The 15,720-nt window shown below is 32.5% G+C and overlaps 1 protein-coding gene across 4 annotated transcripts in view; it reads right to left on the minus strand.

The window, feature by feature from the left end:
- Nucleotides 1–10,146: 10,146 nt before the first annotated feature.
- The window catches only part of LOC133653384 (cryptochrome-1-like), a 47,337-nt gene continuing 41,763 nt past the window's right edge, over nucleotides 10,147–15,720 (minus strand). For 3 of the 4 annotated variants that reach the window (XM_062052587.1, XM_062052586.1, XM_062052585.1), the window contains exons 13-15: nucleotides 14,740–14,820; nucleotides 14,497–14,609; nucleotides 10,147–12,343 (exon numbers count right to left, since the gene is read on the minus strand). In XM_062052587.1, coding sequence (XP_061908571.1) covers nucleotides 12,335–12,343; nucleotides 14,497–14,609; nucleotides 14,740–14,820 — 203 coding nt within the window. In that variant the 3' untranslated portion in view covers nucleotides 10,147–12,334. The remainder of the gene's footprint in view (nucleotides 12,344–14,496; nucleotides 14,610–14,739; nucleotides 14,821–15,720) is intronic. The other variant, XM_062052588.1, reaches the window with a different exon arrangement.

Below are 15,720 nucleotides of genomic sequence, written 5' to 3' on the forward strand. Positions count from 1 at the left end.
TATATATATATATATATATATATATATATATATATACATATACATATATATATATATATACATATATGTGTGTGTATATATATATATATATATATATATATATATATATATATATATATATATATATATATATATATATATATATATATATACATATACATATATATATATATATATACATATATGTGTGTGTATATATATATATATATATATATATATATATATATATATATATATATATATATATATATATATATATATATATATATATATATATATATATATACATATACATATATATATATATATATATACATATATGTGTGTGTATATATATATATATATATATATATATATATATACATATACATATATATATATATATATATACATATATATATATATATACATATATATATATATATATATACATATATATATATATATACATACATATATATATATATATATATATACATACATATATATATATATATATATATATATATATATATATATATATATATATATATATATATATATACACACACACATATGTATATATATATATATATATATATTTATACATATGTGTATACATATATACATACACACAAATATGTATATATACATATGTATGTATATATACATATATATGTGTACATATGTATATATATACATATATATGTATACATATATATACACATATATATATATATATATATATATATATATAATATGTATACATACACATATGTATATATACGTATACATATGTGTAAAATATTAGGAAGCAAAACCTCGTCTTTCAAATCTTTTTGCAACATTATTACTATATTGTTATTTATCTTTCAGAATTAAAAATTGTCACAGTCATATATATATATGTATATATACATATATACATACATATGTGTATACATATATACACACATATATATATACATAGACATATGTATACATACATATACATATGTATATATACATATACATATGTATTTTTATAAATATAAATATACATATACATATATACACACACATATATATACACGCACACACATATATATATATATATATATATATATATATATATATATATATATATATATATATATATATATATATATATATATATATATATATATATATATATATATATATAAATACACACATATGCATATATATACATATACATATGTGTATATACACTACCGTTCAAAAGTTTGGTGTCACCCAAACAATTTTGTGGAATAGCCTTCATTTCTAAGAACAAGAATAGACGGTCGAGTTTCAGATGAAAGTTCTCTTTTTCTGGCCATTTTGAGCGTTTAATTGACCCCACAAATGTGATGCTCCAGAAACTCAATCTGCTCAAAGGAAAGTCCGTTTTGTAGCTTCTGTAACGAGCTAAACTCTTTTCAGATGTGTGAACATGATTGCACAAGGGTTTTCTAATCATCAATTAGCCTTCTGAGCCAATGAGCAAACACATTGTACCATTAGAACACTGGAGTGATAGTTGCTGGAAATGGGCCTCTATACACCTATGTAGATATTGCACCAAAAACCAGACGTTTGCAGCTAGAATAGTCATTCACCACATTAGCAATGTATAGAGTGTATTTCTTTAAAGTTAAGACTAGTTTAAAGTTATCTTCATTGAAAAGTACAGTGCTTTTCCTTCAAAAATAAGGACATTTCAATGTGACCCCAAACTTTTGAACGGTAGTGTATATATATATGTATATATATATACATACATATATACACACATATATATTTCTACTGTTATAAATGACTACTATTCATGACTTGATTCTAAAACTACTTTTTCTCAAAAATGTTCTCATAGTGTCATTATTTCCGACATTTTAACCTCGTCGTACTACACTTAAAAAAAAATACAATAAAAAATAAATTACAAGTTTATTCTAGGGCAGCACGGTGGCACAGGGGTTAGTGCATGTGCCTCACAATACGAAGGTACTGGGTTCGATCCTGCGCTCGGGATCTTTCTGTGTGGAGTTTGCATGTTCTCCCCGTGACTGCTTGGGTTCCCTCCGGATACTCCGGCTTCCTCCCACCTCCAAAGACATGCACCTGGGGATAGGCCCCTCCCACCTCCAAAGACATGCACCTGGGGATAGGCCCCTCCCACATCCAAAGACATGCACCTGGGGATAGGCCCCTCCCACCTCCAAAGACATGCACCTGGGGATAGGTTGATTGGCAACACTAAATGGTCCCTAGTGTGTGAATGTTGTCTGTCTATCTGTGTTGGCCCTGCGATGAGGTGGCGACTTGTCCAGGGTGTACCCCGCCTTCCGCCCGAATGCAGCTGAGATAGGCTCCAGCGCCCCCCGCGACCCCGATAGGGACAAGCGTTAAAAAAAGGATGGAGTTTATTGTAGTAAAAATGTTACTTTGTCCCCTAATATCACAACTGTGTTCTCGCAAAATTATACAGCTTTTTCTCATGTTATGAATTTTTTTTAATTTTTTTTTATTGAAAATACATATATGGTTATAAATATTGCCACATTAATTGATTCTAAATTATTACTCTTTGTTGTCCCCATACAATTAAACCCCTCCCCAATATCATAACTTTATTCTGCTGAAATAAATGTCATTTCCTCATATATTAATGTGTGCTCCTTCATTGTAACTTTTACCATAATGCCTTTATTCTAGACATAATAACCTCGTAATATTGCAAAGTTGCACCATATCATTTTCAAAAATCATATTACGACTTTGTTTTTGTTTTTTAATAACATTTGTACTTATTTCCTCATATATCACTGTGTTTACCCAAAACGATTCTGCTTTTTCCTCATGTCATACATTAAAAAAAGAAACAAAACAATAAAAAAAGTATTATGTGTACAGTTGTAAATGTTATTAAAACTTTTTCCCAATTTTTTTCCTTATAGAATAACAGATTGTACAGCAACCCTCGTATTACAACTTTAATCTGGTAATACACGTGTCCACATACAGTATATTCTTTCATGTTACTGCGAATTTCAGTAATTTTACCCTCATAATATTGTACATTTTTATCTTATTACCACTTTATTCTCATTAAGTTATAACCTTTTTTCCTCACATCACAACTGTGTTCTTGCAAAAATATTCAGCTTTTTCTCATGTTATAAATTTAAAAAAAATATACATATATATATATTATTTTTATTCATTAAAAAAAAAAAAATATATATATATATATATATATATATATATATGTATATATATATATTTTTATTATTTAAAAAAAAACAAAAAAACAAATAAAATAACATAAAAAAAAAAAATTAAAAAAAAAAAAAAAAATATATATATATATATATATATATATATATATATATATATATATATATATATATATATATATATATATATATATATATATATATATATATATTTTATTTTTTTATTTTTTTATGACTAATAAATAATGAAAAAATACTTTTGACTTGTATCCCTCAAAGTAAATTCCCCCCTTTTATTACAACTTTATTCTGGTAAAATAAACGTTGGCCTCATATATTAATTGTTGCTACTGTAAACGAGTGTTCTATCAATAAAACCTCTCCCATATTGTCTTTATTCCATCAAATTACAGGTTTATGGTCATAATATGTTAACTTATTTCCTTATATCACACCTGTGTTCTAACAAAATTATTATTCTTTATCTCATCTTATAAATGTAATTATATCTATAAATTATATATATATATATATGTATATATATCCATCCATCCATTTTCTACCGCTTATTTATATATATATATATATATATATATATATATATATATATATATATATATATATATATATATATATATATATATATATATATATATATATATATATATATATATATATATATATATATATATCCTGGTAAAATAAATGTTGGCCTCATATATTAATTGTTGCTACTGTAAATGAGTGTTCTATTCTTAAAACCTCTCTCATATTGTCTTTATTCCATCTATTTTTACCCTTGTAATATTGCACATTTTTATCCTATTACAAGTTTTTCCATAAAATGACAACTTACTTCTCATAATACACATTAATTCCCGCAAAATTAAAAATCTAAACGTTAGAATTGTAAAGAATGAGCATACATTACAACCTAAACTCTTATTGGATGATTTTTCCCAGAAAATACACAAATCATAGAATTACAAGTTGTCTTGGAAATTCCCCCACCCTTTCAAAATAAGACTTAATTTTCCTCCTACTGCTTATTCCACTTTGACTTTATTAGCAGAGCATGAAAAGTTTATACTAAAGTCGTGAACTGATATTCTCAGTTAGGCCTTTATAAATTGTACTAGATTGAATACAGTAAGTCAAATGTACAGTTTTGACAACGTGTGTCGTTCCCCACATTTCCAAATTTAACAAAAGTTTGGGAAAGTCTCTGTGCAACATCATCATCAGCATCCTGCAGCAAAACTTGTGATTCACTTTTGCTGTGAGTGGCACCTAGCAACACTGCAAACACTAATAACGCCGCCTGATTTACATAACTGTGTGTGTGTGTGTGTGTGAGAGGGATTCCCAGCCCACACACTTTTTAAAATGACACAATTAAGAGTAACACTGACTATAACTAGATTGCTATCTGTTTATCTTGATTTGTGAGTTTATTATTAAATTGAAAATACGTTTTTTTTGGGTGATTGAGTCATCCTGTCAGGGCACAGGTGTCAAAGTCAAGGCCCGGGGGTCAGATCTGGCCAGCGGCATCATTTTATCCGGCCCGCAAACACCTGGAAATGATATGTGTCAATAAAGTACTTCATATTTTCTCACTGAATCTAATGGACTTTTTTCATTTAGACAGAAAAAAAATATATGTACATGCCTTTTAAACTTTAATAGTATCCAATATTGCAACAAATATTACTGTATATTATCATACTTTCCCAAACGTGTTTTTGTCTAAATAAAAATAGCTAACTTTACAGCAAACTACCCATCAAATGAATAAAAATGACAATAAATGTAGCGTTGTTCTTTACAGCATGTTACTGTAAATTGAAAAAAACTACTACTGTTTTTTTGCGTTAAAATTCTGTTGACTGAGCTGCCAGTTTTTGACTGTAAAATATACGGTTGTTTTTAACAGTGTATTACTGTAAATGGAAAGATGGTACATTTGTTTTTACGGTAGAAAAACTGGCAGCTAAGTTGCCAGAATAAAAAAAAAAAACTTGTTCTGTTTTTCCATGAACAACATCATGTTGTAAAAAACTATGTTTATTTATTTTATTTTTTACTATTATTTTATATTTATTATTATTATATTTATAATAATTTATAATTGTATTTATTATTAAATTCAACACAAAAATTCTGGCAAATAAGCTGCCAGCTTTTTACGTAAAAAAGACCCAAAAAACAGTGGTAGTTTTTCCATTTACCGCAAAATGTTGTAAAAAACAAAACAAAACACTATTTTACAGTCAAATTTTGTAAATGTAAAGTTTTTGACTGTAAAATCTACAGTTGTTGTTTTTAACGGCGTATTACTTTAAATGGAAAGACGGTATATTTGTTTTTACGGTAGAAAAACTGGCAGCTAAGTTGCCAGAATTAAAAAAAAACTTGTTCTGTTTTTCCATGAACAATATTATGTTGTAAAAACCGATGTTTATTTTATTTATTTTTTATTATTATTATTTTATATTTATTATTATAATATTATATTTACAATAATTTATTTATTATTCAATTTAACACAAAAATTCTGGCAACTAAGCTGCCAGCTTTTTACATAAAAAAGACCCAAATAATAGTGGTACTGTTTTTCTATTTACCGCAAAATGTTGTAAAAAACAAAACAAAACACTATTTTACAGTCAAATTTTGTACATGTAAAGTTTTTGACTGTAAAATGTACGGTTGTTGTTTTTAACGGCGTATTACTTTAAATGGGAAGACGGTACATTTGTTTTACGGTAGAAAAACTGGCAGCTAAATTGCCAGAATAAAAAAAAAAACTTGTTCTGTTTTTCCATGAACAATATTCTGTTGTAAAAACCAATGTTTATTTTATTTATTTTTTATTATTATTATTTTATATTTATTATTATATTATTATATTTACAATAATTTATTTTATTTATTATTCAATTCAACACAAAAATTCTGGCAACTAAGCTGCCAGCTTTTTACATAAAAAAGACCCAAAAAACAGTGGTACTGTTTTTCCATTTACCGCAAAATGTTGTAAAAAACAAAACAAAACACTATTTTACAGTCAAATTTTATAAATGTAAAGTTTTTGACTGTAAAATCTACGGTTGTTGTTTTTAACGGCGTATTACTTTAAATGGAAAGACGGTACATTTGTTTTTACGGTAGAAAAACTGGCAGCTAAGTTGCCAGAATAAAAAAAAAACTTGTTCTGTTTTTCCTTGAACAATATTATGTTGTAAAAACCAATGTTTATTTTATTTATTTGTTATTATTATTTTATATTTATTATTATATTATTATATTTACAATAATTTATTTATTATTACATTTAACACAAAAATTCTGGCAACTAAGCTGCCAGCTTTTTACGTAAAAAAGACCCAAAAAACAGTGGTACTGTTTTTCCATTTACCGCAAAATGTTGTAAAAAACAAAACAAAACACTATTTTACAGTCAAATTTTGTAAATGTAAAGTTTTTGACTGTAAAATCTACGGTTGTTGTTTTTAACGGCGTATTACTTTAAATGGAAAGACGGTACATTTGTTTTTACGGTAGAAAAACTGGCAGCTAAGTTGCCAGAATAAAAAAAAACTGTACTGTTTTTCCATGAACAAGATCATGTTGTAAAAACCAATGTTTATTTTATTTATTTTTTATTATTATTATTTTATATTTATTATTATATTATTATATTTACAATAATTTATTTATTATTACATTTAACACAAAAATTCTGGCAACTAAGCTGCCAGCTTTTTACATAAAAAAGACCCAAATAATAGTGGTACTGTTTTTCTATTTACCGCAAAATGTTGTAAAAAACAAAACAAAACACTATTTTACAGTCAAATTTTGTACATGTAAAGTTTTTGACTGCAAAATCTACGGTTGTTGTTTTTAACGGCGTATTACTTTAAATGGAAAGACGGTACATTTGTTTTTACGGTAGAAAAACTGGCAGCTAAGTTGCCAGAATAAAAAAAAACTGTACTGTTTTTCCATGAACAAGATCATGTTGTAAAAACCAATGTTTATTTTATTTATTTTTTATTATTATTATTTTATATTTATTATTATATTATTATATTTACAATAATTTATTTATTATTACATTTAACACAAAAATTCTGGCAACTAAGCTGCCAGCTTTTTACATAAAAAAGACCCAAATAATAGTGGTACTGTTTTTCTATTTACCGCAAAATGTTGTAAAAAACAAAACAAAACACTATTTTACAGTCAAATTTTGTACATGTAAAGTTTTTGACTGCAAAATCTACGGTTGTTGTTTTTAACGGCGTATTACTTTAAATGGAAAGACGGTACATTTGTTTTTACGGTAGAAAAACTGGCAGCTAAGTTGCCAGAATTAAAAAAAACTGTACTGTTTTTCCATGAACAATATCATGTTGTAAAAACCAATGTTTATTTTATTTATTTTTTATTATTATTATTTTATATTTATTATTATATTTACAATAATTTATTTATTATTCAATTCAACACAAAAATTCTGGCAACTAAGCTGCCAGCTTTTTACGTAAAAAAGACCCAAAAAACAGTGGTACTGGTTTTCCATTTACCGCAAAATGTTGTAAAAAACAAAACAAAACACTATTTACAGTCAAATTTTGTAAATGTAAAGTTTTTGACTGTAAAATCTACGGTTGTTGCTTGGTCTTGGCATGACGGTGCTTGGTCTTGGCATGGGGGGTCTTGGTCTTGGCATGGGGGGTCTTGGCATGGGGGGTCTTGGTCTTGGTGTCGTGGAGCTGCGACTGGCGGCACTTGGCGTCGTGGAGCTGCGACTGGCGGCACTTGGCGTCGTGGAGCTGCGACTGGCGGCACTTGGCGTCGTGGAGCTGCGACTGGCGGCACGTGGAGCTGCGACTGGCGGCACGTGGAGCTGCGACTGGCGGCACTTGGCGTCGTGGAGCTGCCACGGGTGGCGCTTGGCGTGGAGCTGCTAGGGATGTTGATAGCCTTGGAGCAGGGCGTGGAGCAGGTGGAGGTGGCCTAGCTGGGGGTTGCAGCTTGGCCCACCGAAAAACTGGTGGCGGAGGTCGTGCTGGAGGCTGTGGCTTGGCGTGACGATGCTGAGCCACCCCACCTGAACAGTTCCCATCCCTAGCCCCCCACCCCCAAGGAGCGGATACCAGACGCGCTCCCCGCTGTCTGGAACCGTTATTTGGGGTGGGTGGAGGGAGGTGAGGAGGGGGGCAAAATCCTCCCCTCTAAATTGTCCAAAAAGTCTTTCTTTCCCCCCCACCTGGGCTTTAGGCTGGTGAAACAATATTTTGTGACTTGGGCGTGGCTTGAGTCCTGGGGGGCGGGGCATGAAATTGGGATGACGTGGATTGACATGCTCTTATTTCTAAAAACATGTTTTGATAATGTTCTATTTTGGTCTTGAAGTCTCTTGAGGGCGGCTGACAAAAAAAGGAGTTAAGAGAAAAAAAATCTTGATCTGTGATATCATCAGGGTGCAGCCGGGCTGCCTGTGGCTTGCTTTCGCCCGGAGGGGGAGGAGCTTGCGGGAGTGACGTGTCCTCTCTGCTTGCGGAAGCCCTTCCTGACGTCCTTCGTCGGGCGTGGCGCTTCCGGGACTGCGGTGACGCAGCGCAGTCCTCGGACCAAATGGAATCTCTGCGCTCCACGGAGGAGTAGCGCAGCGTGACATGACGGGTGAAAACTAATGGGTTGGCAAGGTAACAAACAAACAAGGAAGTGCACAACCAGGAACTAAAAAGAGTCCTAAAAATAAACAGCACATGGCCAAACAAAAACATGATCAACAGACATGACACTTTTTATGTAAAAAAGACCCAAAAAACAGTGGTACTGTTTTTCCATTTACCGCAAAATGTTGTAAAAAACAAAACAAAACACTATTTTACAGTCAAATTTTGTAAATGTAAAGTTTTTGACTGTAAAATCTACGGTTGTTGTTTTTAACGGCGTATTACTTTAAATGGAAAGACGGTACATTTGTTTTTACGGTAGAAAAGCTGGCGGCTAAGTTGCCAGAATAAAAAAATAACTTGTACTGTTTGTCCATTAACAACATAATGCTGTTTTTGTATTATTATTATTTTATATTTATTATTATATTTATAATAATTTATTATTTTATTTATTATTAAATATAACACAAAAATTCTGTCAACTAAGCTGCCAGCTTTTTACATAAAAAAACACCCAAAAAACAGTGGTACTGTTTTTCCATTTACCGTAAAATGTTGGAAAAAACAAAACAAAACACTATTTTACAGTAAAATTTTGTAAATGTATAGTTTAAAAAGTTTAAAATGGACGGTGTTCTTAAAACAATTGATATAATTAATAATGACATCCAGAGGCAAATTCATACAGTATTCACTGTTACAAGCGGCCCTCTGATGGCAGCCATAACTGCCATGTGGCCCTCAATGAAAACCAGTTTGACATCCCCGTGTTAGGGCGTATCGAGAATATAGTTCCAGATTTAGAAATCACTCATCAAGACCTTTAATTTGAGGTATGAGTCGATGTGGTTTGTGTTCAAGTGATTTTGGACTTTTCGGAGCTTTGACCATAGGCAATCTTGGGTTGATATGATATATTTATAAACAACAAAAACTAATCACATAGGCACTTACTTACCTTCTACACGTCCACCATGTTTAGAAATGAATGGACAAAAAGTTGCAGATCAAAAAGAAAAAAAATTGTGGTGGTGACATTTCCGATAAAAAACAATTAAAAAAATGTTTTCTTGGTGATTACATCATCCTTTGAAGTAATATTGACAAACTAATGACTGCTCCAAAAAGCTCTCGTCAAGGACTTTAATTTGAGGTGTGACACGATGTGGTTAACACAAATAACGCAGTTCGTTGAATTTGTCGTAAAAACCCGAAGAAAGCGAAGACAAAATGGATTTGAAACAAAAAAGTTTATTTGCTGTCAATCACAAACAAGGCCTTTCACATCACCAGGCAGGACAGAAAACTAGCGCCATCTTACAGACACGGTCGAATGTTGCGACGTGTTCCGATGTCTTTTTTACGTTCTGGCGGGAAGATGTATTTCTACGTTGTCGTGCGATACCGGGCTGCCAGGTCTTTTGTTTTTTTCTCCTCCAATGGAATAAACGCAACAAAACAATGTTCAAATACATAATTATCGTACATTACGATGCCTTTGACCCCGCCCCCTCTCCAACATCTCCTGACTTAAATGTGTCGGCAAAGATTCTCACATTTAAAACAAAAATGACGATTGTAGACGACTGTCCAATTGTTCACATCGAAGCCTAAAAGGCGTTCGCGAAAACATTCTTGTTCCGATATTTTAAACGACGTTTGAACAAAATGTCGTAAAATAGATGCAAGATACGTATTTGTCTCAAGTTTCGTTACACGAACGAAATTTGAACATGATCCAAAAAACGTGTTCTACGCACAAACAACACAAAGTGTGGGTTTTTCTTGTCGACTGTGCGTAAAATAATGGTAATTTCGTACGTTATAGTTAGCGCGCAGGATAAGCTTCGGCGCGTATCGCACAGGAGGAGAAGTCTACATTCTTGGGTTGGATTTCGGCAGCATTCACTCCTAACGAGGCGCAACGGCGCGAGCTGAGGGCGGACGTTGCGGTCGTTGCGATGCGTTCAGGAACACAATCGTCGCGCAAACTTATCGACACGGTCGGTAGGACTTGGTTGCGAGGAATGTTTGCTTCAGACTAGAGATGTCCGATAATATCGGCCGATAAATACTTTAAAATGTAATATCGGAAATTATCGGTATCTTTTTTTTAATTATCGATATAAGTATAGTTTTTTTTATTTTATTTTTTCTTAAATCAACATAAAAAACACAAGATACACTTACAATTAGTGCACCAACCCAAAAAACCTCCCTCCCCCATTCACACTCATTCACACAAAAGGGTTGTTTCCTTCTGTTATTAATATTCTGGTTCCTACATTATATATCAATATATATCAATACAGTCTGCAAGGGATACAGTCCGTAAGCACTCATGATTGTGCGTGCTGCTGGTCCACTAATAGTACTAACCTTTAACAGTTAATTTTACTCATTTTCATTAATTACTAGTTTCTATGTAACTGTTTTTATATTGTTTTACTTTGTTTTTTATTCAAGAAAATGTTTTTAAATTTATTTATCTTATTTAATTAATTTTTTTAAAAAGGACCTCATCTTCACCATACCTGGTTGTCCAAATTAAGCATAATAATGTGTTAATTACACGACTGTATATATCGGTATCGGTAATTAAGAGTTGGACAATATCGGAATATCGGATATCGGCACAAAGCCATTATCGGACATCTCTACTTCAGACACATCCCAGTCCTCCTATTGTGTCTTTTCTTTTTTTGGCCTTTCGGTTATTTTATATAAAAGAGTAGAAAAACACGATGGCCCTTGAACACATCACGGCCCACAGAGGGCGCCTACATCGGCAGAACTGAAAATGTGTGTGTGTGTGGGGGGCGGAGGGGGTCAAAGAATGTCGCAAAAATGTTGAAATCTGCGCCCGTTTTGTGAAACTCGCCGTCGCCTCGTTGCTCAAAGGCAGAGTCGGCGGCGTTTGTAAACACGTTTTTGAACGCCGCCGATGAAAAGGTTTTGAGCTGCCGACACGAGCGAGCCCCAACAAACATTTCTCTGGAAAGACCATAAACCGCACAAAGTGTGACGTTCCTCGGTCTAGGTGGGATGACGGTCCTGAAAGGAGCCCCCTGGTGGCTGCTGGGACTAATTACACTTGCGTTAAAATGACACATATTTATATTTATATATATATATATATATATATATACACACATTGCAAAGCGGGAGTGAGGCCTCTTCCGTCAGACAAAGATTTTTGTACATTTTGGTCTGTTTTGTTTTTTTTCTTCGGTTTTGATTTTCCTTATAAATAAATAGTCCAGCTCCAACAACTGAGGACACTTTTGAGGTGTTTTTTTGTGGGGGTTTTTTTGTACGTGCAACGGAGGCGTGAGCCTCCCGTCGCATGTTCACCTCGTTAGTTCCAGCGGTGCACAAACAGTTGGAGAGGTCGTCTTCTCACGGAGCTGGTGTCTTCGTTCGCTAGGTGGCCTGCAAGGGACACAGAGATATACATATTTTCATTTGTCATTTATATATAATACAGTGTTTCCCACACATTCATTTATTCGTGGCGGCCCGCCACGAAAGAATTACATCTGCCACAAATAAAAAAAAAAATAATTATTTTTTTCTTGTCTTGTCCAGCTTCTCAGGCAAATCATATAGTTGATGTAGATGCCCATATAGGCTGTTCAGATTTACTTTACAAAAGAGAAGTGTAGGATACTTCTCTTGTTGCCTTATTTGTATTTGACCACTACTGTTTTCTGTTTATTTGTTACTGACTGTGGCAGGACACCTCTGCCTCTGTTTCACTTTATGTTGCTGGTAAATAATATGGTTGTAGTAGTAGGCTAAAGTTAAATTATTTAGTATGCACTAATTAAAGGGGCAGAGCTTTAAGAGACATTTTAGCTTTTATATTTCATAAGATATATTTTTTGTAAGAACCACAATTAATAAATATATTTCAGTGAATAACTTATTGTTCAAATCTGTATATAAATATGTACATAAAGTGTTGTAATTATATTGTAAAATGGATGGATGGATGGATGGATGGATGGACGTTTAAAACAAAACTGTTATTATTAATTAGTAAGTATACATTTTTTGAGCCTTTTTAGAGAAAATCACATCATTGTAGTAAATTATGCAAATTACTCGATGATGTCATGGTGACCACGACCATAGCCACGCTCATAGCCATGCCCCCACCGCCACAGGTATCTTGGCAGTTTATGGGAAACACTGTAATACACATAAAACTAATTTTATGCAATAACAGATATTATACTGTAATTATTGTTTCAACAATGTTTTAAGAGAACGCTTAATTTTACGGTGCATCTTAGTATTTACATATGGAATAGTTGTAATTGTATTTAGTAAGTGACCAAACACGCACTGCATTCTGGGAGGTGACTCCTCTTTTCCTGCAGTCTTTTAACGTGCCGACCGCCGATTTTGCATAGTTAGTGTTGCAAAATCCTGTTTTGGATGTTGTTCATTGGGACCACAGCAACTGGACTTTTTGCATAATACAGAGTACACACTGCACTTGTCGCCATGGCGACTCGAGCAAATAGCCTCTTCCAAATACTAATAATAGAAGCGGAAGCTTGATTTGTCCACAGTCGTTAGTCATACAGCAACCTAGATTTTTATTTATTAGGGCTGCGTGGTAACACATGGATGACATCATTGTCATTCTTTTAATAGGCAAAAAAATGCATATAAAATATTATTTAATATGGAAAAAAAAATTGTACTGTATGGTCAAATTAAAATACAAAAAAGTATAAATATAATGTATAACATGTTAAAATAAATAAATACAAAGTATATAAATTATTTACTTTTTTTTTTTAAACAATGAAAAAATATGTGGCCTTACATTTACACATTTAAAAAAAAAAATCATGATTTTTTTAATCTAAAAACATGTATTGTGTAGAAAAAACAACAAATGTATAAATACAATAATATAACAATACATAAAAATATATAAACACAAAATAAACAAATTATAAAAAATGTTTTAACAACTACAAATATATATCCTTTATCACACTGAATTTTTTGGGGAAAATAAATCACCCACATTTTTTAAATCAAAAATGTGTAAAATATTTAAAAATAATGTATAAATACAATAAACTGAAATTAATAAGAGAACAACAATTATAAATAAAAATATATAAATTATTTAAAAAAAATGAAGAACAAAAATATATAGAGCTATTTCGTCACACAAAACATGTCATCAGACTTAAGCTCTTAAAAATAACTTTTGCCATTTCTTATGCTTTCTTTAGTGATGTTACCACAGAAGTGTGCCAGTAGAGGAAAAGTGTGCTGATAACCATAGAACTGGAAATTGGTCCTGTGCTAAATACAATCTGGAAGTGGACCACAATATGTAATATTAAGACATAGTATATATTAATATATACTGTATATAGCAATGATGTCATTAATTCTTAATGAGGTATGTGGATAAAAAAAAAAAAGCTTTTCACTTGAGTGTTGAAAAAAATGTGACTTAAAACATTGCCTCCATCTTTTATGATGGCCACAGTTTGACCCCGGAACAGATTATTTGTACTGACACACATTTGATGGGTGGAACATTGCCTTACCTGTGCACTCTGTCTTTGCATCTTGTGGACGGAGCAGGACGACGACTCTTCCTCGCGTTCCGACTCCCGCGCGCGTTTCCCAGTGATGCCGCCTCTTGCGTGCGCCAGACCTGCTGGCACAAAGAAAAATAGTTTTTGGGTTAAAGCGTTGCTACGTTCGCCCGAACGGTGTAGAAGTGTGAGGCCGGTGGCGCTGCGGAGCCAAGTCATGGCATGCTTAGCGTTGCATCATCATCATCATACCTGGAAGCTGAGGCACGGCAAACTGGTGGTACAGGTGACTGCTGGCGACAGTTGTGTTGTTGTCTGGCACTGAATGGAAACCTGCAACACACACGTCCATCAAGTTAGGCTTTAGTGCAGGGCTGTCAAACTCATTTCAGCTCAGAGAGGAACATCTGTGTGAATACAATTTTGGGGAAAACCGGGAATTTTTCAAGTTTCTAAACCATATTGTTTTTTTGTCCTGACTAAGAGGAATGTTTTGACAGTGCAATGGTTGAGAAATGTGAAAGGAGTCATCACGCTAAAAAAAGATTGGAAATACGGTAAGAAAAAAAAACAGAATTCCTGGAAATTTGTTGAACGTGGAAAAATGGTTGTTTTTACATTTCCAGGATGTGTTGAAGGTGCAATGGTTGAAATATCTGGGAATTGTGGAAGTTTGAAAAATGGATAATTCATTTTGAATGGGGAAAATGTCCCTGAAAACTGGGAATTCTAAGAAATCCGGGAATTTTTTTTTTTTTTTACAATTGTTAAAAGGGAGCACACAATTCCTGAACAGGCTGAATATTTTGAAGTTGGAACGGTTTGAATCGGGGGAAAAATGTGAGAATTGTGGAACTTTGAAAAATGTCCCATTCTTTTCAACGGGAATTGCATTGAAATTTGGTAATTTCGGGAAAAGCGGGAATTTTTTTTGAAAATGCTAAAAAAATTTGAATGTTCTGAATGAGTTTGAATGTTGAAGTAGCAACATTTTTAAGGGGTGGGGGGGGTGTATATTGTAGCGTCCCGGAAGAGTTAGTAATGCAAGAGATTCTGGGTATTTGTTCTGTTGTGTTTATGTTGTGTTACGGTGCGGATGTTCTCCCGAAATGTGTTTGTCATTCTTGTTTGGTGTGGGCTCACAGTGTGGCGCATATTTGTAACAGTGTTAAACTTGTTTATACGACCACCCTCAGTGTGACCTGTATGGCTGTTGACCAAGTATGCATTGCA

Source organism: Entelurus aequoreus, linkage group LG07, assembly GCF_033978785.1.
Source record: "Entelurus aequoreus isolate RoL-2023_Sb linkage group LG07, RoL_Eaeq_v1.1, whole genome shotgun sequence".
NCBI classification, from domain to species: domain Eukaryota; kingdom Metazoa; phylum Chordata; class Actinopteri; order Syngnathiformes; family Syngnathidae; genus Entelurus; species Entelurus aequoreus.